Source organism: Abramis brama (genome assembly GCF_963993115.1).
Source record: "Abramis brama genome assembly, chromosome: 19".
Classification (NCBI taxonomy): Eukaryota; Metazoa; Chordata; class Actinopteri; order Cypriniformes; family Leuciscidae; genus Abramis; species Abramis brama.
Genome location: NC_139981.1, coordinates 12,428,506 through 12,452,343, shown reverse-complemented (window position 1 = coordinate 12,452,343; position 23,838 = coordinate 12,428,506). Strand labels below are relative to the sequence as shown.

Sequence of the window (23,838 nt, the reverse complement as noted above, 5' to 3'; positions counted from 1 at the left end):
AATTCAGTTTTGTGTTGTAGTCTGAAAGTGGACCATTTTTGCTGAGGCCTTCCTTGCACTCTCAGAAGATGGCTCGTGCCAAATGGGAGTTCCTGTTTGGGTCCCACTCCGAAGACCAACATGAAACAAAAGGTGAGAATTTCTTAGAAATGCCCAACTCAGACTTCCAGGAGTCAGTTCTCTGAAATGTCACCCTTCTTTATTGCTTTTGCCTTTCCTTGTGAACAAGCTGTTTGCCTCAACGAATGCTTAATCCAATCATATAACAAGCCTCATCCTCCATAGGATGACATTAGGATTTGCTTTCTCTATAAACTTTGTGTATTTTTTTTTTTTTTTTTTTATATACCCCTTATCACTTCTCAAGGTGTTATCCTTTCTCTTTACTATCAGGATCTTTAAATGGATTAATGTTACAGCTTTGCTAGATTTTTTTTCTCTGTGGTTTTATGTTGTTTCCTTTTCTTGAAAAGCAATGTGTACAGTAGGTGTTTTCAATTTACTGATGTCAAACAGAGAGGTAGCGGAGAATGAGTCACTTGAATTATTCGATGTCGTTTTTCCTTTCACCTTGACATTTATACAGTTTGCAGATACTTTTATCCAAAACAACTTCAAGCCATACTTTTTATCGATCTACATATTTTCTGGGAATCGAACCCATGACCATGGCACTGATATGGCCATACTCTGCCAGTTGAGCTACAGGACCTAAGGACATACAATTATTATTTAATAATGTCCTTTTTTGTAAGTTCAATGTGATAAAAGCTTTTGCAATAATATTTGAAAAATGAATAAAAATGAATGAAAATATTTAAAACCATTTACTATTTACTGAAACTGTAAATTAGAAATTCTAAATATAACTGTATAATGTATGCATTTTGTCTGTTCAGAGACTTGTGTTATTTAAAATTTAAACCATGACACTCTTTGTTTTTCGTTGTTCACACAAATTCCAGGCTCCTCCACTGCACCCTCCAGTGGCTGTTCCAGCGAGTCTCCGACACCCATTTCACCCTTGTCTACCCCGCTAAGGCCTGTAACATCATACTTAAGACACTGTAAATCAACCGCTTCTTCGAAATCCTCATGCCATAATGTACAGCAAGTCAAAGTGGAGTTAATCAACCATCATCCCACAGTAGGGTCCTCCAATATGACCGGCATCATCAAACGCACTGTCAAATATTCAGAGACGGACATAGATGCGGTGTCCCTGCGCTGTTACAGGGAAACAGACCTTGATGAGGTGATGCTAGCAGAACAGGAGGAAGTGGACTCTGCTTTTGGCAGTAACCGCAGTGTGCTGGATACCTCAGGCACTAACAGCAGCAGCCCCCTGGAGGGAATGCTGTGCCCACACACAGATGGTGAGGAGGAGCTGCAAGATGAAGAGGTGGTGAGCTGGGCCAGTGTGAGGATGCAAGGCGACAAAAAGAGGCAAAATGCCACACCTGAGGGAGATGAAGTGTTTAGTCGACTACTGAGAGGGTGAGTGTGGAATAGATACTACTATAGACTTTCATTTGACCAATTTGGTCTTTCATTTGGTATTTTTCATTTGACCAAAAGAACAACAAAATGGGTAGAATTCATAACTTTTTAAGGAATTAGTTTAAGGTTTTGATTTTGTATCCCTGCCTGCTTCATGTTGTTTGGTTCCTTTTTGAAGACTTTGGGGTAAATAAGAACAAGAGGGGATGTCCAGGGGGGCTGTAATGGAGTGCTAGGGTGTCTGAGGAAAAGGTTTGAGGAAAAAGTGTATACAAATGTTATACATAAATAAATACATTAAAAATATAAAATAAAAAGTTTACATTTTCATTATAACTTTCATTCTGATTTCTAAAGACTTATAAATAAGTCTTATAAAATAAGACTTATAAAATAAATAAATCTAAATACAAATACAAACTAACTATTTTTAGATAATATTTTACATTTCTATTTTTCTCACAATTAACTGCGTCTTTATATGTGAAAATGTATAATTGCAATTTAAATTTTAGGAAGGTTGTTATCATATTTGCAGTACTGTGGCATCAAGTACTGAGGCATTTTAAATTAATTATAAATGATGCAAACAAACCACTCAAAGGAGTGCATCTATGATTTATGTTCCTCTTATAGTCCCCTAGATTGCCAGCCTGACAGCCACACGGCTTTGAAGTCTCCCATCTCTGTGACCAGCCCGTGCCAAATCTCATCAGATGGCTTGGACTCTTTCAGCAGACACTTTGAGAGCATTATGGAGTCACACCGTGCCAAGGGCACCTCTTATAGCAGCCTGGATAGTGAAGACATTACTCCTAGTGGCCCACCAGTCTTCACTTTTGATTTTCCGACTCTCACTCCTGAGATCCAGAGTCAGATCTGCGAAAGTGCCAAGCAGATCATCGAACTAAGCTTTGCTCCTCTTACGTGCCCCGAACCACCTGCTGTGTCTGATCCCATAGAGGGCGGTGTCTATGAAGAACCAAAGAGTCCGTTCTGCAGTGGATCCTGCTCTGATCAAGTCCCCAGGCCTGATTCTGACACAGACGCAGCCATAAGGTTAGTTGCAGTCTGGTGATTTTCAAATGAGTTGTCATAAATATCCCATCACTGCATGTCAACAGATATGTTTCTGTAATGTAAACACCCCCCGGTGAAATAAACTCTTGCAAGTATAATAGTAATTACACACATTAGAAGAGAAACAGCTGGCAGTGCAGACACACTCATAAAGACAAACTCATTCCTGTCCTCAGTATAGTTGTATAGTGTCAAGCCATAGTTGTTTTGAGGACAGATGGTTCTCACAACTCTATAGCCACTTTTCCACCATCGGGCCAAACCGTTCTCTTTGCTTAACCGTTCCATTCCGTGTCGATCCGGCCCAGCCAGTATGGATATGGTTGAATTTTTTGGAAAAGAAGCTTGTGTAATAATTGTGTATTCTTTTGGTGACCAGTTGAAATGGCTTTTAAGTTGGCATGAAACAAAAGTTGCATTAGTCTTTTCTTCCCCATTGTGACATATATCCGGGTGAAACGGTTTCTCGAACAAGAAAAAAATATTTGAGTGGGACTTGGTTGTGTCCATTGGGAATTAATTGGGTCTATTACTGTGATCTCATGTGAGTGACAGGTTGTCCCGCCCTCACGTCATGTCATCAGAGAATGTTGTTGCAAGAGAGGGAAGTTAATTTGATTCAATGTTATGAGGGAACATTCATTTAAAAAAATGATGTGCATGGATGTTTTGTTTATAATAGTGCAATATTCCATAAAAAATAAGAATTGTCCATTTTGATTTCATTTGACTTTAACGGGCTTTCTAGGATAAGTTTACAAAATGAATCTACAGTTGAGTATTTCCCACTAGAGGGCAGAGCCGAGCCATGTGATTGTGTTATGAGTTACTAGCTCAGTTGCTTTTCTTGATGATTTGTTTAGGCAAGAGCTTCAGATACATTTCTCTCACTTATGCCCTTGATGAATGTAGTGTGAACTGTTTAATTCGGGATTGTGCTCTCTCCTGTCTGTTAAAATGCAGGGCTTGCTTCAAATCATCCTCAGAGAAATTGTTTCTGATCAGTTGTATAGCAAGCAGTAATATAAGGAGAAAGTTCCTACTAAACAAGTTCTCCTTGGTAATGGCTGCATAAGATCCTTCCGGGGCTTTGACTGACCCACAGTCTCAGGGTCAGATTTGTGTTTAGGCCTATAATCCCTTACTACTCCTTCTTGTCTGTTGTCAAAATAAATCAGAGTGCAGCTCTGACTCCACACTGGCAAAACACTATTTCTTGTTTTTTTAAAAATCAAAACCTTGTTTCTTGTTCTATGTGCAAAAATAATTTTAGATTTATCATTTTAAAAGGGGGGAGAAAAACAATCAGAAGGGTATTTTAGTGTGGCATAAGGTTTTCAAGTCTCCTACAATAAGGAATATTGTTTGATCTGAGTTTAGTGTGGTTATTAAGAGGGCCAGAAAGCAGACACTATCTGCTTTGATACCTGGCTCATCCACTACATTCCTTCCCCTGCCATGGGGCCAGATAGACTTGGATATTTGCCAGGCACACTCGGTCTCCATGGTGAGAGAAGATTAACTTGTCTTGTGATTTCAGGGTTTTAAATAGAGAGAAAAACAATCTATTACCGTTTCACCCACCAGGGCTGTATTTTTCACCTCTGTCCAATATTTAATTTAAACGGCCATTCATACTAAAGAAACACAAACCGTTATTCTAACACATAATTCTGACCTTTAGACTTTCTCATAGATTGGATATAAATGTATCTTTTTTAATGAGACAGACAATGTGTTCAGCACCATGTTGAAATGGAGATCGGCAAAGACTAATGGCGGCACAAAGTAACAAGGCAAGACAAAGAGAGGAAGAGAGGGTTGGAGAAAAGGGAAAAGGGGGAGTAAACAGTTGTGAAAGGAAACACAGACCATATCCACCAGCGAAAAATAGCTCAGCTGACAAGAGTAGAGAAACACACATCCACAAACACACGCAACCAGGCAAGCGGGAGGGAACAGTGTTTTGGGAGAGAAAGAATGAGAGAAAATAAGACAGTTGTATCAAGCCTTTGACTACACTATGGGTACGAAAAGGGCTTATAAAAGTTTGGAGCAGAATAAAAGAATCAGCAACGCGACAACTGAAAGACTTTAATTACAGTTCAAGATACTTGCAGACGCAGAGAGACACATTTCTTCTAAAGCCTCCTCAGGCTTCTGGACAGCAGGAGGTTTAGGGAAGGGGAGAAAAATGTGGAAGGCTGGATGCTGCGTTTATAAGCAAGCTTATGTCATCTGGCTATGTGAGGTGTGAAGGGGCAGGCCTTGTGTGATGGCTCATTATGTGCTCTGCTGGAGGGGTGGGGCCTTGGAGGATAATTACAAATATGCCCCCCACCCTGCCATATACCGGTGAGTAGAAAAAATCCTGCTCTGTATCAGTATTATTTTAGTATCATAGAGATATTATTACAGTTTTTTTTATTTATGTAGTTGTAATTTTTAGAATTTATGTTTAACGTTAAGGTTTTTAGTAATTTCATTTATTTTAACATGTCTATATTTTTTATTCATTTTTATTTCAGTCTTAGCTATTTTAGTACTTTGTTATAATGTCTTATAACGAAGTACTAATGTCGTTATAACTAGCTGGAATAAAAGTTTTTACATTTTTATTTTATTTCAGTTAACGTTTATTATATTTCAAGTAGCGAAAATGTTTTTAAGGTATTTGTAATCATAATAACCCTGGTCTATATATAACAAGGTTTTTTTTGTCGTACACACACTAGTGTAGTGACTTCCAGGTAGCTAATTTCACTTTCTGAGTAGTTTGTGGTGAATACCTTAGGCAACTCATAGTTTATCACAGTAAAAGATCAGTGCTCTCATTCACCCTTTCTGATAGATAGTTATTACTGAGAACCATTGCACTTCAAGGTTTTTATGAGGACCATTATGATCTCAATTTAACTCAATTTTAGCCAGGGTTTGAATTAAGTGGGGGTTTGGGCGATCTGACGCCTAAATAAAGCTTGTTGTCAAAATAAAAAATAAAAGGTTCAGGGGGTCTTAAAAGAATTGTACATGAAGTATGTATGGGTTAAATATTTCATTAAACTTAAAAAGTTAGATTAATTAGGGCACATATTCACCTGACGGTAAATAAACACTCGCTGCCAGAAATCGCGTTCGCCTGAGGGGGTAACCACAGTAATAGTCAAGTTTGTTTCATTTGGATCATCATACGACAGACGGCATTGACAAAACATAAGCACTTTAACTATTAGGCATGTGGCGGTACCAAATTTTCATATAATGATTAATGCTGAAGCTTTTATCACGGTATATTGTGTTATCATGGTATGAATTAAGTAACCTAAAAAGTGTTGTCCTCCTAACAGGTTTAATAACTTTTTTCTTATAACAAAATAAACAAACAAACATACAAAACATTTAAATACAATAAAACAATACACAAAAAATATATGAAGTAAACAAATGCTTTAAACAGATTAAAGTGCAAAAGTACTATAGAGAACAATGGGTAACATTGTACAGTGAGGCCCCATTTAGTTATCGTTGCATTAACTAACATTAACTAACAATGAGCAATTTCTACATTAACTAATGTTAATGAATGGAAACTTATTGTAAAGTGTTACCAAACAATAATAAAGAATCAGAAAAATTTCAATCAATATCTAGGCCTAGGGCATGTTTTAGTAGCCTACAGATTAAAATGTAAAAATGTTTATATTTGAAAATACACGTCCTATTTTTTAAAAGTATTTGTTGTGATAAACACCATAGTGAATACAAATATCTAAATGTCTGTTTGACACATTTAAATACAGTTCAGAAAATGAAAGCTGCTTTGTATGGGGGTTTAGCTGTTCCATAAGCGCCATCTACTGTCAGAGAGTGACAGTAAGAGCATTTTCATTCAGCTTGTCTCTATCTCATTTTTTCTTTCTTTTTAAAATGAAATGCTTGAAAGAACAGTAACAATTGTCATCATTGCCATACCATAACAATACAGCAATACTCCATCCAGGGTCCATCAGTCTTTCAGTCCAGATTAAGTGCCAAATCCTTAAACACAGCCACTGTTCTGTTCAGCGTGTCTCATGCACGTTGGGGTTGTTTACATTAGAGTGCACGTGACTCTTTGACGTAGCACCAGCACACGCACACAGTGTTGTACATTTTTACCGCTTGATGAAAAAGTATTCTTAAAATGCGTTCTAAAAATATATATATAATTCGTTGTGTGCCCACGATTACACGATTACGAAGTCCCCACGATTACAATACCGAGATTGCGAGACAAACGTTGCTACTGAAATTCCTTTAAAACCGTCAAATTCATGAAAGCGTTTTTTTTAGCGCTTTGGGTTTTAGAAAGCGCATTATAAATTTTTTTTTTTAAATAATTTTTTATTATTATTACAGTCAATAATTAGTGTTTGCAAAACAGTATCCATTAGTGTTTTCATGAACAGTAACGCTAAAACAAAAATTCTAGTGCAACCTGTTGTCAATGGAATGGAATGTTCATATCCTTCTTACGTGATACTACTGCCAGAAGCAGTCACGTCATGCAAAAAATTAAATTACATGATCTTTTTCCTCCTTTGGTATGTAAATCTTTAAAAAAAGAGGTGTGTTCACTTTTGTTAAAGCACTGGAATGTTGTAGAGCCTCAGCACAGGTGAGCTGATTGTTTGTCGGTGTATTCACCTCACCGGTTATAGTCGGTGGGTGTGTACATGTGCACTAAGAAGTTGCATTTTTCCCCCTCACATGCTGTCACCAAACAAGTTATAATATGTGTGTCATGTTATTGTTATTTACACACATAAATATATCTAAACACAGCTGATGTCTTGCATACAGCAAGATTTATGAAAGGTGTGTCTGTTAGTCACTGAGCATCTTTGTAAAAGCTCGTCACACATCCTAGAAGCTGTGGCGGAAAAGTTTTCTGTTTTTCTTCCTGGTTTTTCCTACCAAGATTCTATCTGTACATTGTTTCAAGAATAAACAGTCTGCCCTCATCCCCTTTCTTCGAGTCTCCTCCCCTGGCTTGTTTGTGAACTATCCGGTTGGAGGAGGTATGGAATGGTGATCCTCGGAACAAACCAAAGACAGAGGATAGAGGGGAGATCTGCATCTGGCATGAACTTTTTGGTGCTCCTACATCTAACTAACTTTGGAATGCGGTGGTTTAAAGGCAGAGTTGGGTCACTGAGGTAGAGTAGTGCTTTGGTTTATCAGACCTTTTGTGTTATTAGTTTGCCAGAGTTTTACACTTTAGTTTTTTGATTCAAGACTAAATGAAATGTGTTTCACACATATTTGACACTTTTAATATAAGTTTTTCTTCTTTCTATCCTCTCATTATTCACATCTGAATACCAGCTGAAGTATGTTTGTGTGTATACGTGTCTGACAAGTTATAAGGCTTTTTTGAATTTGAATGGTGCACAAAGGACAAAGGTGTAGGTTCATGCGCTCACAGTAGTTTGTTAGATGTACCTTTTTTCAGTTATTAAAAGCTGGTTTCTCTGTACATTGTGATTGAGTTTACCTGCTGGGAAAGAGTCTGTATGGGTACATCAGATATAATCTGTTTACATCACATTGCCAGTGCTAAGAATATCAGGGTTAGACATGAGAGATGGCAAGTAAACAAATTTAACCTCATGATTTGACTGGCTTGACAAATAGTCAGTATTCAAATGTAGTTCAGTATGCTTATATTGTGTGGTTCTGCATGGTGACTGATTTTAAGCCCAAACACATTCACACATCATATCCGGGTTGCCTTTTTACAAATGAAACTTATACCTTTTACTTTTCCTTGTGTAATGCTTCAACCCAGATTCAAATAAGTGTCTCACATGCCAAATATACATTTCACACACAATTATCTGTCTTTGGTTCCAGAGAGAGGCCATCACGGCCGGTATCAGAGTCTGATCCAGAGGTAGCCGAGCGATTGGCTATGGGCAGCACTGAAACTCTGACCAATGGCAACAAAGCTGACCTCCAAGCTGCAAAACGGCTGGCCAAACGTTTGTACAATCTTGATGGATTTAAGAAGTCAGACGTGGCACGTCATCTGAGCAAGAAGTAAGAATTATTTTAATTATTAATAAATATAAGTTTATTTTTAGTTCCTTCCTCTTGCTTTATATTTTGAGCTTTGAAGCAAAGTTTTCTTTGACCACGTTGTAGGACAAATGTGTTGAAATACACAGTGGGGACTGTGTTAAAAAAGTGTAGTTTTAGGATTTTTTAAAATTTGAAACAAACTTTATGAGTTAAAAATTGACCACGTGAACTTTGTTTGAAAGGTCTGACTTTTGGATCCCTAGTATGAGAACCAAAAACCTCTTTTCTTATGCATTTGTCTTTTTATGACTTGTGTAGCAATGATTTCAGTAGCATGGTCGCGGAGGAGTATCTAAGTTATTTTAACCTCTCAGGAATGACGGTGGATCAAGCACTGAGGTGAGCTTGCTGTTCCATTGTGTTTAGTTATTTAAATATTTGCTCTCATTGTACGTGGCCAACAGGCTCATACTGTTTTTCCTGCTGTCTTTTTATTAGAATGTTTTTGAAGGAGTTCGCCCTTGTGGGAGAGACACAAGAGAGGGAGCGAGTACTATCGCATTTCTCTAAAAGATACCTCCAGTGCAACCCGAACACTATACCAAATGAAGGTAAGCAAGCCATACAAGCATTGTGCGTGTGAATGAATGTGCATCTGGTGTGTATTACAATAAAATAAACACTGTGGGGTGCTCTTGCTCTGACTCTGTGTGAGCTTATGGGACTTATATGCCTGTGTATTTCAGATAGTGTTCACACATTGACTTGTGCCCTGATGCTGCTCAACACTGATCTGCATGGTCATGTAAGTTTGAGTATCTGATATACCATAAACATAACAAACAATAGAAAAATCAACAGAAAAAATCGTGAACCATGTTCAGCCATCAAGGCCATTTTAAAATCTTGAAAAATATACATTGATACATGCATTTTCTGAATCTAAACTGATTGTAAATGGAATTTCTTTAAAATTGACTCCATTAAATTATTATATTATTATATTAAATGATTATTACTTGTGTAATATACAGTAAGCTACAAAACATCAATACATTGTTGATTTTTTTAATTGGATTTTACTGCTGTGTACAAAAATTGACTTGAATGTATCCCTGTCACATTTCTGAAATGTTTGTCTACTTTGTGGAAAATGATATTATCGTATAATATTATCTGACACTTGTAAGTCTGAAGTTGTAATAGGTGTTTATTGTGAAATTACTATTATTATTTTTTACATGTACATGATTGAAGTCTCTGTGAAAGGAGCTGGTTTGGATAAAACAGCTGTGTTTTTAGGATGGATTTTATTCTCTGAGCTGTTCACCACCCTGAGGGGATGAGTGCCGGTTTTACATTTAGGAATAAAAATAGAAATTCATCCATAAATCTAGTAGTAAAAATCATTCTCAGGGGAAGCAAAATTATTTTTTCCCAAAATTTAACACGATTACTGGCCGCTGTGTATTTGGTATTGTAAGTGTTGTTGAGTGCATAGGAACTGTGAAATAGGTCAGCGCATCAGCTGACAGTAAATTTATATTCCATTCGTCTCTCTCTAATTCAGAACATCGGGAAGAGGATGTCCTGCATGCAGTTCATTAGTAACTTGGAGGGCCTGAATGACGGCCAAGACTTCCCGAAAGATCTTCTAAAGGTTTGTAGGGGTTTCAAGCATTCACACACATTCACACACTGCATATTGCATATTGAATTATTCCATAAGGTCCGTATTGTGGTTAAGCCATAAAAGATATATTTACATGCACCACAGCTAATTAAATATTCCTGTATGTAATTAACATATTCTGAGACTTGCACATTTTTGTGCTGCTACTCTCTTCTGGAAATACTGTAAAGGCTCACTCTTGTTGTTTAATACGATGCATTTTAGTAGTTTTTGACAGTAATTAACCAGCTTAATGTATTTTTAAATGTTTCTTCAGTAGCTTTAATTTTCATACACTATAATTCAAAAGTTTGGGGTTGGTAAGATTCGGGAAAAAGTCTCTTATGCTTACCAAGGCTGCAATTATTTGATCAAAAATACATTAAAACAAGTAATATTATGAAATTTTATTAAAATGTAAAATATTTTCTATTTTAATATATTTTAAAATGTAATTTATTTTTTTTGATGGCAAAGCTGAATTTTCAGCCATTACTCAAGTTTTCAGTGTCAAATGATTCTTCCGAAATCATTCTAATGCTCATATGGTGCTCAAGAAACATTTATTATCATTAAAGCTGAAAACTGAATGAAATTGAAATCTGTGATGAATAGAAAGCTAAAAATAACATTTTTTTATTTGAAATATAACTTTTTTTATAACAGTGTAAAAGCCTCTACTGTCACTTTTGATTAAAAAAGACAAAAATCTATGTACTTAAAATTAAGCTGATATAAATGAATGGAAATGGATTATTCCTTATTTGGAATATCCAATGTAGCCGATGTATATACATTTCCATGAAGACTTCCACTAGAACACAGAGGTCTGGTTTCACAGACAGGGTTTAGATTAAGCCAGGATTAGGCCTTAGTTTAATTAGGTCATCTATAGTTTTTATAAACGTGCTTTAGATAAAACTTTACTGGTGTGCATATTGAGGCATAACAATGGCAGTGACATCTTTTAAGACATGCCAGTACAAGTTGCTTTCAGTTAAAACCACTCAAACATGCATTTTAGTCCGTGACTAGCTTTAAGGTGATGATACACAGGATACACAGCTTTTTGAGCAATGTTGCTGGGCAATCTTGCCGAGCGAATGTTGCTTGGGCACTTTCCCATTGAGAATGGGCAACAAATTTCTATCTGGATAATTTAGATTGGTCGTGGGCCCTGTGTCTCATCTGGTTGCCCATTGACGGCAACACTGCCCAGCAACATTGCTCAAAAAGTTGCCCTGTGTATCATCACCTTAAGCTTTGTCTGTAAATCCGGAGGATAGTCTCTGTAAATAATAACAGAATGCAATTCTCTTGATACTGCACTTTGATATGCTCTTTTGATTATATATTGTAAATATTATAGGCATATGCTAAACGTCTTCAAATTTCTAAAAACTGCAATGTTGTCAGTCATTAATCATGATAATCTGATTAATATCAGAATATTCTTGTTCATGTAAATGTAAATCCATTCATATAAAGAGCACTTTTTGTTGTAGACATTTTTGGAGAAATGTACAACTCATCTGTACACTTAAGTTGTGATAGAACCATTATTACAGACCATAGCATAGCTACAAGATTAACTTTTAAACTGTTCAAATGTAAGCAGCTGATGTCAATGAACTTCCTGTGCTCCAGTGTGCTGGTGCTTAGGGTTTGTCTATTTTAGTCCCTTCGCTTGGATTACAGGCCAGGCTGCACAAGAATAATAGCCACATGATGACCGCACCTGAACCACTCTACTGATATGTGCTTTAAAATCACGGGGAGCCTTTCAAGCGTTTGGTCCTCCTACTCTCTCTCTCTCTCCTCTGGCTTTCTCTCTCTCTCTCTGTGTGTGTGTCGCTCATCCCTCGTTCTCTCCTCCGCCCTCTCACTCTGTGCCTCGCACTATTCCATCACCTCCCACCCCCTCACTGTTTTTTTCTGTGCTCTCTCTCTCTCTCTCTCTCTCACTCTAGCCATTTAACTATCTGCCATCTTGCTCTTTGTTTCACCCTATAATCTGCAAAAAAACTTACTCTGCTGAACTGTACTTAGCCCTGACTGTTGAGGTTATTTCCATATCTTTATAATCCCCCTTATCTCAGCCCTTGGCTGACAAATGGCATCCTTCTCTCTTCTTAGCTCTGGTCTTCCTTCTCCTGGTTTCTTTCCTCCTACCACTATGTGAGGGTGTGAAGGCCACGCAGTTGTCGGGTAAAGACAGTTAATCTGTCTAACTAGGCTATGGGTGTGAAGTATTTAGCTACTTGGATATTCCTTCTCATAATTCTGTTCTCTTGACACTCTTTTTCATCTCTGTCTGCTTGATGTTACAACAGGTTTTAGGGTTAAATATAGCACCGATAGAGATGGCAGCTGAGAGAGATGTCTGCAAGCCAACAGGTTAGGCTCTCAGTGCCTGTGTGGTTCATGACAGTTAACGGCCGTGAAAAACCTGTGTGAAGTCTGTCTTTATGCCAGCAACAGCAGGGGTGGCATGGAGGACAGATGGGAATTTGGCTGCCACACGGCTTCTCACTGAAATGAAGGTTTTGTCATGGTATTATCATAAATGCGTTACAAATTGCTCATTATCTCTCTCTCTCCTGTTCCTCTTTTTGTCTTTTGTTCTCTCTTTTTCAGTTTGTAAATTGTTTCTGTTCTTTCACTCAATTGTGTGAACGGTATAATTTCCTTCTTTGTTATCTCCCAGTTTGAGATTGAGTATGTGCATCACTGCAAACAGAATTATGCTCCTCCCACTGGTCACTACACTTGTACTTACAGCAGCGAACTGTGTGAGATGCTGTTCTAAAGTTTGATCTTTAACTTTTTCTAAAACACTTTAACAGAAGGTTGGAAAGGCGATGAATGGAAAGGGTGTGCGGAAAACCCTTATATGGACATGTTTTGGGCATATTTTATGTAAATTTCCAACATCGGGCATGTGGTCGCTCATTTAGATTACTCATATTCATTCACGGATGAACAACGCACGTGTTATGAATTAGGCAGATTTTTTTCATGAGAAGTTCTCCTGTGCATATAAATACGAATAATCCACGCAATTATTAGAGAACCAATGTTTGTTATTAGTTAATACACATAATAACTAGTAATGTATTGTGTATTTTATCACTAATGGAACATTGTATTGACCATTTACCATCTTAGACTGGAACTATAACATAGAAAATGTAACCAAGCTTCAGCTTCTTCATTACAGTCCTTCAGGCATAATATATGTTGAAGCAGCCATTGCACAAAAAAACATGGATGTATTCCATTTGCAAGATGTGTTTGGCTTGTCAAAGCTGTATCTTTCAATTCAGGCTTTACTGTGGGATACCCCAGGTGCTTGTACAGTCTCAACTACTGGGATCTCTGTCTGCTTTAATGGACACATGGAGTCCTTTTTGTGCTCTGACATGGCCAAATGAAAGCAGGTCACGTTTGAATAAAGTTAGACTCAGACTATGGGATGCCCAGTGTCCCAGAGCTGTCTGTGACAGACACAGGGAGAGAAAACAAGCTGCAACAAGGATCCAAATGACAGGAGAAACCATACCAACCAAACTGATATACTATCTTTCCTCTGCTTCAACATGATCCCCAGTGGCTTGTTATTGTGTAATTCTTATTTTTTATTGGCTGCTCCCATGTGTGAACTGCCCAATTAAATTTTGTAACTCATTTGCCAAAAGGACAAAGAACAGCATTTGAACAAGCTTTATACAATGTTGCATATAAAAATGATTTATAAATTAATTATTTATTGTCACATTTAACTCATTTGTATATTTTCATAATTTAAATAAACCATTTTAAGTGTCTATTTATCAATTTGAAAAGTTATATATTTACATTTTTAATTAATACATTGATAATTCTTCATGTTATTTATTAGTTGTATTCCTAGCCAATACAATAAAGTCAACATTTAAAATAACTCCAGGGGTTTATGATGATTTTCTGTGCTGGCATAATCGTTATCATAATTTACTTGATAATAAATGAGAGCAACAGGTTAATTGCTTATTATCAAGTTACAACAGACCTTTTCTACATTATGTGCATGGAAAATGAGTGAGTATGGCAGTGACATGTAGCGCGTGTGAGGATTCGCACGTTCGAGAGCCTGAAAACTGATTGACATTCTTGGGAGGCTGGAATCATCGAACATTCATGTGCCGTGATTTGTCAGTCACTCTGGGAGACGGGTACATCAATTGAGAAGCAGAGCGCGAGAGAGACAGTGAAAGAGATCGGGCGAGATTGTGAATGCAAGAGAGAGAAGGGAGGGTGAGCACTCCTCGCTCACAAGATCTCATTCTCACCGCACAGCCCATTTTTTATCTGCATCACGGAGGAGGAAAAAGACTGAGGAGAAGAAGAAAAGAGAGCGCAGGACTCGGACGCCAAACCTCTATTGTTCCTACAGCCGTGAAGCAAAGCTGTGTTTTGTGAAAGGGAAAAACAATCAGGTGTGAAAGAATCTTCCAATTGGATAACAGGCGTAAGGACACAAGCTCAAAAAAGGAAGGGGAAAAAAATAGAAAGAATGAAAGAGAATTGTGGACAACTTCTAATACATTCAACCATTTGACATGGAATAGAGAAAACTGCACAAAGCAACAGGATCATCTTGTTTCTTTGCTGATTTCCTGCTCTAGTCTCGTCCTTCTGTCTCTTACACGTCTTGTGTCTATTTTTTCGTCCCAGAGGGGGACGCTAGGTGACGTCACAGTTTTTGGGATGCCAGTTTGAGAGTGGGTGGAAGTCAGACCCTCTCAGTCTGTTCCCTGCATGAGCCCATGTGTGTTTATCTCATGCATTTGCTTCAATGATGTTCGCATTTCTCCGTCTGTCCTCTTCTCTCCACTTATCTCCTTCCAACATTGCGGTCCTCGCGAGCCATCTGCACCGCACCTGTGAGCGTGTCAGCAAGCGTTGGTGAACACGTGTAGATGTGATGAACTCGAGGATGTATACGAGGAAACAACTGGATGTTAAGCGCAGATCCTCTTCCTTGATCGTCTTCGATCTTTCAGTCAAAGCAGAAAGTTTTATGCAAAATGGCGCTGGTGGATTTGCAGTGGCCCAGCAATGTTTTTACATGCATAATGAATAGGAATGGATCCATAATGCAAGAGTCACTACAGAATCCCTGATTCCCATGTGACACCCTTAAGGATTTCGCAAAGAGCTTCGCCACTGCCAAAGACTTTGATTTTGCCACTGTATCATTCTACATGCTCTTTGAACTCGTTTCTCCTGATCACTCCCGTAGGTTTGGATTCGACTGGTTGAAGAAAGACATCAAGTGAATGAGGACTTTGTTTAGTTTACTTGAACATTGTTTGATTTTAAAGCCTTCTTTGTACTGTTTCCTCATCTCTGGATCCCATATCTACCAAAAATCATGATTGGTGTAAACAGTATTCACTCCACTGGCCGTGTCCGCTCTCGCTCCCTGTGTTCAGTGCGATGTGGACGGGACTTCAGCGTGATGGACCCATTTCGTTACACCAAAGCCCCTCGCTCACGTTCCTTAAAGCCCCTGGCCTTCCCTGATCTGCTCGGCAAGGTTCAAGACGGCCAAAACCACCCACAAACCCGCAAAAAAAAGGAAAGGGTAACACTAGTTAACTACTGGACCTGCCCATGGAAACTTAGATCTTTTGTAGTCAGAGAAATTATAAGCTAATTTTTCCTTCTTCCTTCTAATGATGGTTGGGTTGTGTTTCCATGACGTTTGAACCAAAATGCTACATGAAAAAAATGTATAGTCTGCAACCTGTTTCTGGTTCATGGGTATTGTTAACTTTCACTTGCTATTTTTAGACACATCAGTGGGATGTTTGAGCGCACGCTCTCATATGCACGCACAGAGCAAAACTGTTGATGGGGTTGTGTGATTTAATTGTTGTTTTTCTCTTTTAACAGGCTCTCTACAACTCTATCAAAAATGAAAAGCTGCAGTGGACAATGTAAGTCTAATGTTTTTCCTAATGGCTCTTTTTCAGTGCATCAGATTCAAGAGCAACTTTATCCAGTATCATCCAAAACATTTGAAAATAATGTAATGCCTCTAAAAGTGTTATTGATTTAAAAATGGTGTAAGCCCATTATACAATCTTTTAGCTGCTCAAAAGGCCTTTTCATTTCTTCAGTCAGATGTGCTTATTATGTGCACTCTTAGAAAAATAGGTTCATAAGGGTTCTTTACTCGACTCCAAAGAACTCTTTACTCAAAAAGGTTCTGTAGAAAAAAAGAAGAACGTTTCAACATTAAAGATAAAAAGGAAATGATTCTTTAGGCTCTAATAAATACTTTTTTCCCCCATACCATTTTTTCTTTACCATTTCCATACCATTCTTTTTTCCAGTGGTATTCCATAAAAACCACTTGGTATTTATTTTAGTTTCTTATAGTAATAACTGTTTCATTTTGATATTCTTGTTATGCTGTGGCAATGGACACTTTTTAATTTCCGGGATTCTCAGAAGCTGAAGTCATGATAGTTGGGTAAATTCCTATAGCCGTGAATGGGAGACTACAGCTAATTAAATTTTTGCATTTTCATGACTTTCCAAAAGAGAGAGAAAAACAATAGAGAATGATTACGGCACTCAGAAGAGAGAACAGTGTCAAATTTACCACCACTTCATCAGCCATTGCATTAGAAACACCTTTGCAGCAGTGTTGACTAGTTTTTTTTAAATTATTATTCATACCATGGTAATACAATACAAAGTACAGTGTTATAAATGTTATACATTACATTTTTTAATAATTAAAAATATAAAAAACTTTGCTAGATTTAATAACTGTGGAAACACGTCACTAGCAGAAACAAGTCTTAACAATATTAAGATCTTTGGAACTCTTAAAAGGTTCCATTTTTATTTAGAACCTTTTCACCACGCTATAAAGGAATCCAATAATGTTCTTTTCATTGAGCCCCTTGTAAAACGGTTCTATATGGAATCCTTTTTTTTCTAGAATAGAACCATTTCTTCCATATGTGTATTTATGACCTGGCCTGAGCTATTTGATGCCCTAAGCCCTTACTTTCGACTTTCTTTATTTTGTTGCCATGGTTACTACAAGTTGCCTCTTCATAATTACAGGTTGAAATCTTTGACTGGCTAATGTGCAGACTCAAACACAGCCCTCTCTCTTTTTCTCTCACACATACTCACTCCCATGTACACTGCGTTCGCTCCTGAAGGAATTCTGCAGTACCCTTGTTTATGTGTAAAGGAGAAAAGCACAAGTGATTGTTTTATTCTCTTACATTCAGCAGCAGTTCTTTTGATCTTCATCCATCCCAACGTCCCCACGCTTTATCCCTCCGCTCTCTATGTTTCCCTGTTTCACTCTCCCTTCATTTCTGAGTTTGATTCACTTCATTGCACTTTCATTTAGCATAGTGTGATTCTCAGCTAAAGGCCATCATTCACCGAATGAATCAATGCACGTCATTCACCATTTTTGTTTTGTTTTTTTGTGGCTGCTCTTTCTGCCTCCGTCTCTCATGGTGCTCCATCTTCTGAGCTGGCTCTCTTGGTTACCAGTGTTGAGGCCAGCAGTTACTAAGCAACAGATGAGAGCATTATCATGTGAAGGCAAAGGCTCTGTGCTGTACACCATAGCAGTTAGAGAGGAATGTTTAGCGGTCCAGGCCTCAGGGGCTTTCCAGGGTGTCTAACTGCACTCTCTGCACAGCTGCCTCTCAGCTGGTTGCATGTACTGTAGATTATTAAAAAAAAACTGTGCCAAGCACTAGGCAATGAAGATGCAGTTTAATTCCTGTCAGTGATTTTGAATGCACAATACACCAAAATTGAGGTAGGATGAGGCTTTATTACCTCAGGTAAATGTTGAAAGTCAGAGAATTTTTCAGTGCATAAAAGACCTTGTGGGTAAAGGTGAGAATGCAAGCTACTTTTCGTAATAATGCTCTTGTTTGCATACTCTACAGCGATGAGGAAGAACTGCGCAAATCTTTCTCTGAGCTGGACGGCAGGACAGACTCAGCATCGCACACTATGAAGCGGATCAACAGTGGAGGAAACCCCCTCGTCAGTGTTGCACAGCAGTCCAGCGCTCAGGTCTACAACACTGGCTTTCTCGTGCGGAAAGTTCATGCTGATGCTGATGGCAAAAAAAGTAAGCCTTCCCTCAAATACTGTACAGCCTGAGCCTTTTATTTCATCTATTAATGTATTAGTGTATGTATTATAGCCTCATTCTAAATGATTGTAGTTTAGAAAATGAGTGAATATTTCTTTTGTTATTTTCCAGTAAAAAAAAATATATAAATAAAAATATCGGTCCCACTTTATATTAAGTGGCGTTAAGTACTATGTACTTACATCAAAAAATAAGTACAATGTACTTATTGTGTTCATGTTGTATTGTAAAACACTTTTGCTGCTACTGAGGTGTGATACGGGTAAGGTTAGGGACAGGTGTGGTGGATTGGGTAGGTTTAAGGTGTAAGGGAAGGGTCAACTGTGTAATTACAAATGTAATTACATAAATTAATTACAGCTGTAATTACATGCAGGAATTTTTTTAATGTAAGTACAATGTAAAAATATGTAGTTACACAATAAGTACATTGTATCAAATTATTAATTTCAATGTAAGTAGGCTACATAGTACTTAAAGCCACTTAATATAAAGTGGGACCAAAATATCTAAATATCTCAGAAAAACATGCATTTAACTAAGAAGCTATGAATTATAGAAACAAATATTAAGACTTGTTTTCAAGAGTATATATTGAAGTTCTTTTACCCTATTCAATTTTTTTCTTTCATATTTTCAATCATAAATCTAACATTTCTAGATTTGCCAGTGGGGTAAGAAAAAATAAACTTCATTCAAAAAATATCTCTAAAAACAAGTCTTATTAACTTTTGCTAATTAAGTAACTGTAAGTTAATTTATCTTGTTTAAACAAGACAAAATACTTATTCTTATAACTTTAATTATGTTAAGTTTGACTGTGTATTGTTCTTTTAGCTCCAAGAGGTAAAAGAGGATGGAAAACATTTTATGTCATCCTTAAAGGACTGATTCTTTACCTGCAAAAGGTACATTTTGATTGATTTCTTGTGCTATGTGAACCATAGTTATTTTTGGTTGCCGTACAGGTATTATTTGTAAAAAAAAAAAAAAAGATTTGTGATTTGCCTCTACTTTGCAATTGGTCTGCAGGATGAATATCGTCCAGATAAGCAGCTGTCTGATGAGGACTTGAAGAATGCAGTATCAATCCATCATTCTTTAGCCATGCGGGCAGCAGACTATAGCAAGCGACCCAATGTGTTTTACCTTCGCACTGCTGACTGGAGAGTCTTTCTCTTCCAGGCCCCGTAAGTTAACTTACCTTATTTCTATTATAAGGGTGATTCACCACAAAATTTGAAACAAGATTTTATATTTTGAAGCTTTTAATACCATTAAGAGGGGCAAAAAAGTATTTATTGTAGTGTGACGAAAATAATAATTATATACACACACAGCTGTTCAAACGTTTGTGATCGGTAAGATTTTCTTATGTTTAAACAAAGTTTAAACATAAGGCTGAATTTAGTTAATCAAAAATACAGTAAGAACAGTAATATTGTGAAATATTATTACATTTAAAAAAAAAAAATTCTATTTTAATACATTTTAAAATGTAATTTATTCCTGTGATGGCAAAGCTACATTTTCAGTATCATTCCTCCAGTCTTCAGTGTCATGCTTTACAAATCTAATATGCTGAGTTGCTGCTCAATTATCAATTATTATTGGTGCTATTATTTTATATATGGAATGTATACATATGTGTATACACATATACATTCTTTCAGGATTCCATTAGTAAACAGTTCAAAACAATAGCATTTATTTGAAATAGAAATCTTTTGTAGCATTATAAATGTCTTTACTTTCATTTACATTTAAATGCATCCTGGCTGAATAAAAGTATATATTTAAATGATTAAAATTTTTGATTTTTACATTCAAAAATAAAATAAAACTCTTACATACCCAAAACTTTTAAATGTGATACTGTATCATGGTTTCCACAAAAAAATATTCTTTTAATTAATAAACATTAATAATAAGAAGAAATTTTCCAGCATATTAGAATGATTTTTTAAGGATAATATTAAAATAGCAAAAAGTTTATTTTAAATACTAATAATATTTCACCTTAATAATGTTTTTATTGTATCTTTGATCAAATAAATGCAGCCTGGGTAAGTAAAAGAGACTTTTAATAAAACATTTAAAAAAGTACTGACCCTAAACTTTTGTATGGTAATTCATAAATTAAAGGAAAATAAATCAATTTTTAAATTATCATATGATAATCTATAGAACTTTTTACAACTTTCACATAACTTACATTGTCACTTTGAGTGACAGCAAATATTATTCAGCAGAAACCTCATAGAAAGCTCATGTTGCTTTATCTTTTGGAAATAGGACAGCAGAGAAATACACAGTGAATCTCTTTCAAACAAACACACAAACACCAAAGCTCACCCAATACACTGGCTGGTTGTTGATTACATGCAGGGCTGGTTACGCCAATGTCAAAGTGTTCTCATCACAGATGAATGACTCGATGTGTATCTCCCAAGAGGATAGATCCTTCTCAGCTATTCTGTCTGTCCCAGATACACATACTAAAACTCTCTCTCTCTCTCATTCTGCTCCATCTGTTCCACTCAATCTCTTCTGCTAAAAGCCGCCTGCTAATTGCTCAGTTTTCCAGGCTGTGTGTGCAGTTTCTTTGAGCATAGAAAAATTCAGATATTGTTTCACCTTCTGAATTCTGTCATTTTTCTGCCCTCTGTTTGACCTTTCACCCCTAGCAACGCAGAGCAAATGCAGTCCTGGATCACACGCATCAACATAGTGGCCGCCATGTTCTCTGCCCCTCCCTTCCCAGCAGCCATTGGCTCCCAAAAGAAGTTTAGCCGCACTCTTCTGCCGGGCTCAAACACCAAGCTCTCACAGGTACCAGACACTTCTCTCTCTGAAGGGGCAGTCACACTACACTTTTCATTCTATTCACTTCCATACATACGCATGTGAATGATGGAAACGCAAGCTTGCAAGTTATTGCATTTTACTGAGTTCCAAAGTTCAAGTTTGGTGAAGCTATGAATTTGTATCAGATGTGTGACAAATAGAATATTGATATGTCATGACATGTGACCACTTAGCTGAATTAAAAGAACACAAACGTTAAAGCTGCAGGTTTGCTAGCGTGACTGCCCCTATATTTGGGTTCAGAAATGTACTCTTTGCATTCATGTTTGAAAAACATTTATGAAATTTTCACCAAAAGTTTAAATTGAATGACTTTGAATGACAAATATTTTTTGAAAAAAGATTTTAAATATTTTAAGAAACTTATTAACCTTGTCACACAGTCATGAGGGTCCTCTCAGGGGTCTTCTCTGATATTACGGTTTTGTTTTATTTTTCTTGCATATTTTTGCATGTTGGTGTAACTCGTATAGTGAACTCTATCCTCTGTTGCGGTCACATTGTTTCTCCTTCCTATTTAAGGAGCCTGATTCCCTTTGTTCATTTGCGAAGTATTGTTTGCCTGGTCTGCAATTCTGAGCGTTTTCCCATTGTTGTGTCTTGCCTTGATTTTGGATTATCTGCCTTGTTATACCGTTTACTCTCTTGGATTTGTGCTTTGGATTTGATTGCCTGCTTGGACTGTTTTCTTGGTTTTTGACCCTGGACTTTATTGGTTGGCTTACGACTCTGTGATCCACCCTTTTGTTTCTAATAAATCTCTGCATATGGATCCCTCTGCTCTCCCTGAGTCTGATATGTTACAGAATACTTTTCCAAACATCAATCCAGCAGAGATACTAACATTTCAGTCACCTGTAGCATACCAAGCGGAGGTATTAAAGGAGCAACAACAACAACTGCTGCATCTCTGGAAGGAAAATAAGGAAATTTACGCCTACCTCTGTGCGCATCTACGACAATCAGACACTCAACAGGTAGACAATCCACCTACTCACTCTTCACTGTGAATGGCTCTACCTGAAAAGTTTTGAAGGTTCACCTGATCAGTGTTTAATCTTTTCATGACACAACATCCTAGAGAGTATGCTAATGAAACGAAGATCATATTCATTATTACCTTGCTCAATGGTAAAGCTCGGGACTGAGATAATGACAAAGGACTTCGCAACAATTATGGCTTATTCTTCGAAAACTTTCAAGAAGTCTTTGAATACCTTATTCATTGAAAACTTTCGAGAAGTCTTTAAATACCCAGCAGGAGGGCGAGAAACTGGCGTTCAGTTACAACATCTGAAACAATGTGAGCAGACTGAATATGCTCTGACTTTCCATACTCTTGCATTTCAAAGACAGTGTATAGAGGAGGATTAAATCCCGAACAACAAGTTGAACTTGCCTGCAAGGATGAAGGCCTAGAACTCAACAAGTTTATTCAACTATCTGTCTCGATCCGTTACTCGATTACAATAACCCTCGTCTTACTCTAGCACTTCATGTACATACTACCATGCCTGAAACTGTCCCTCGAGAAGACACACCCATGGTTATCGGTCGTTCACTTCTCACCACTATGGAACGCCAACGACGTCAGTTGGAGAATCCATGAGAATCCATGATCTCTACTGATACCAGTCACAATTATTTTTAAAATGTTCTCCTTCGCTGCCTCAGCGTTAGTCAACTCGGGAGCTGCTGCCAAATTCATTGATGCTGGTCTAGTAGAAAGACCCATGAATCCTATGTTACTCTGCAACCCCCCATCCGAATCACTGCTATTGATGACAAACCCATTGGAAATGGCATAGTTCAAGCCATCACTGCTGCCATTCAACTGCAAGTGGGATTACTGGACAAAGAACAATTACTTTTATATCATTCAGTCACCTAGGAACCCCATCGTTCTTGGCTATCCCTCCACAATGGTTAGCCCTAACCCCTTGGTTAGCCCTCCACAATCCTGACATCTCTTAGTCTGAAGGAGAACTACAAAATTCTACAAAATTACAATGCTGCAGTACTCAAATTGAAAGTCCCCAAACTCAACCACTCTGTTATCCTCCCAAAGTGTTGTCAAGATCTCTCAGAAGCCTCAAAAAGCTTCACAACTTCCTCCTCACTGACCATGGGACTGCACCATCGATCTTCTACCAGGCACTAACCCACCCAAGAGCAAAGTATACCCCTTGTCTATACCTGAAACTAAGGCTATGAAGGAATACATTAAAGATGCACTCAAGTCTGGCTTCATCACACCCTCCACCTCCCCCACTGCAGCAGGGTTTTTATTTATAGAGATATAGGACGGAGGCCTCAGACCATGCATTGATTATCAAGGTTCAGACAGGACCACTTTGGCAGGTTACTTGAGTTTATTAAACATAATTTATCTTTGGCGGTATGGTTCCTTATGAGGGTTCTTGCTCCATGATTAATGGCATACAGAGCTTAAGCATTAACC

At 37.4% G+C, this 23,838-nt stretch overlaps 1 protein-coding gene across 1 annotated transcript in view; it reads left to right on the top strand.

Annotated features, from left to right (window-relative positions):
- Positions 1–23,838, top strand: part of psda (pleckstrin and Sec7 domain containing a) — a 39,206-nt gene that overhangs the window by 5,097 nt on the left and 10,271 nt on the right. The window contains exons 3-15 of the mRNA XM_084093548.1: positions 21–132; positions 966–1,497; positions 2,137–2,559; positions 8,476–8,661; positions 8,962–9,042; positions 9,142–9,254; positions 9,390–9,448; positions 10,214–10,303; positions 16,256–16,299; positions 18,298–18,485; positions 19,347–19,417; positions 19,542–19,699; positions 21,197–21,341. Coding sequence (XP_083949674.1) covers positions 21–132; positions 966–1,497; positions 2,137–2,559; positions 8,476–8,661; positions 8,962–9,042; positions 9,142–9,254; positions 9,390–9,448; positions 10,214–10,303; positions 16,256–16,299; positions 18,298–18,485; positions 19,347–19,417; positions 19,542–19,699; positions 21,197–21,341 — 2,202 coding nt within the window. The remainder of the gene's footprint in view (positions 1–20; positions 133–965; positions 1,498–2,136; positions 2,560–8,475; positions 8,662–8,961; positions 9,043–9,141; positions 9,255–9,389; positions 9,449–10,213; positions 10,304–16,255; positions 16,300–18,297; positions 18,486–19,346; positions 19,418–19,541; positions 19,700–21,196; positions 21,342–23,838) is intronic.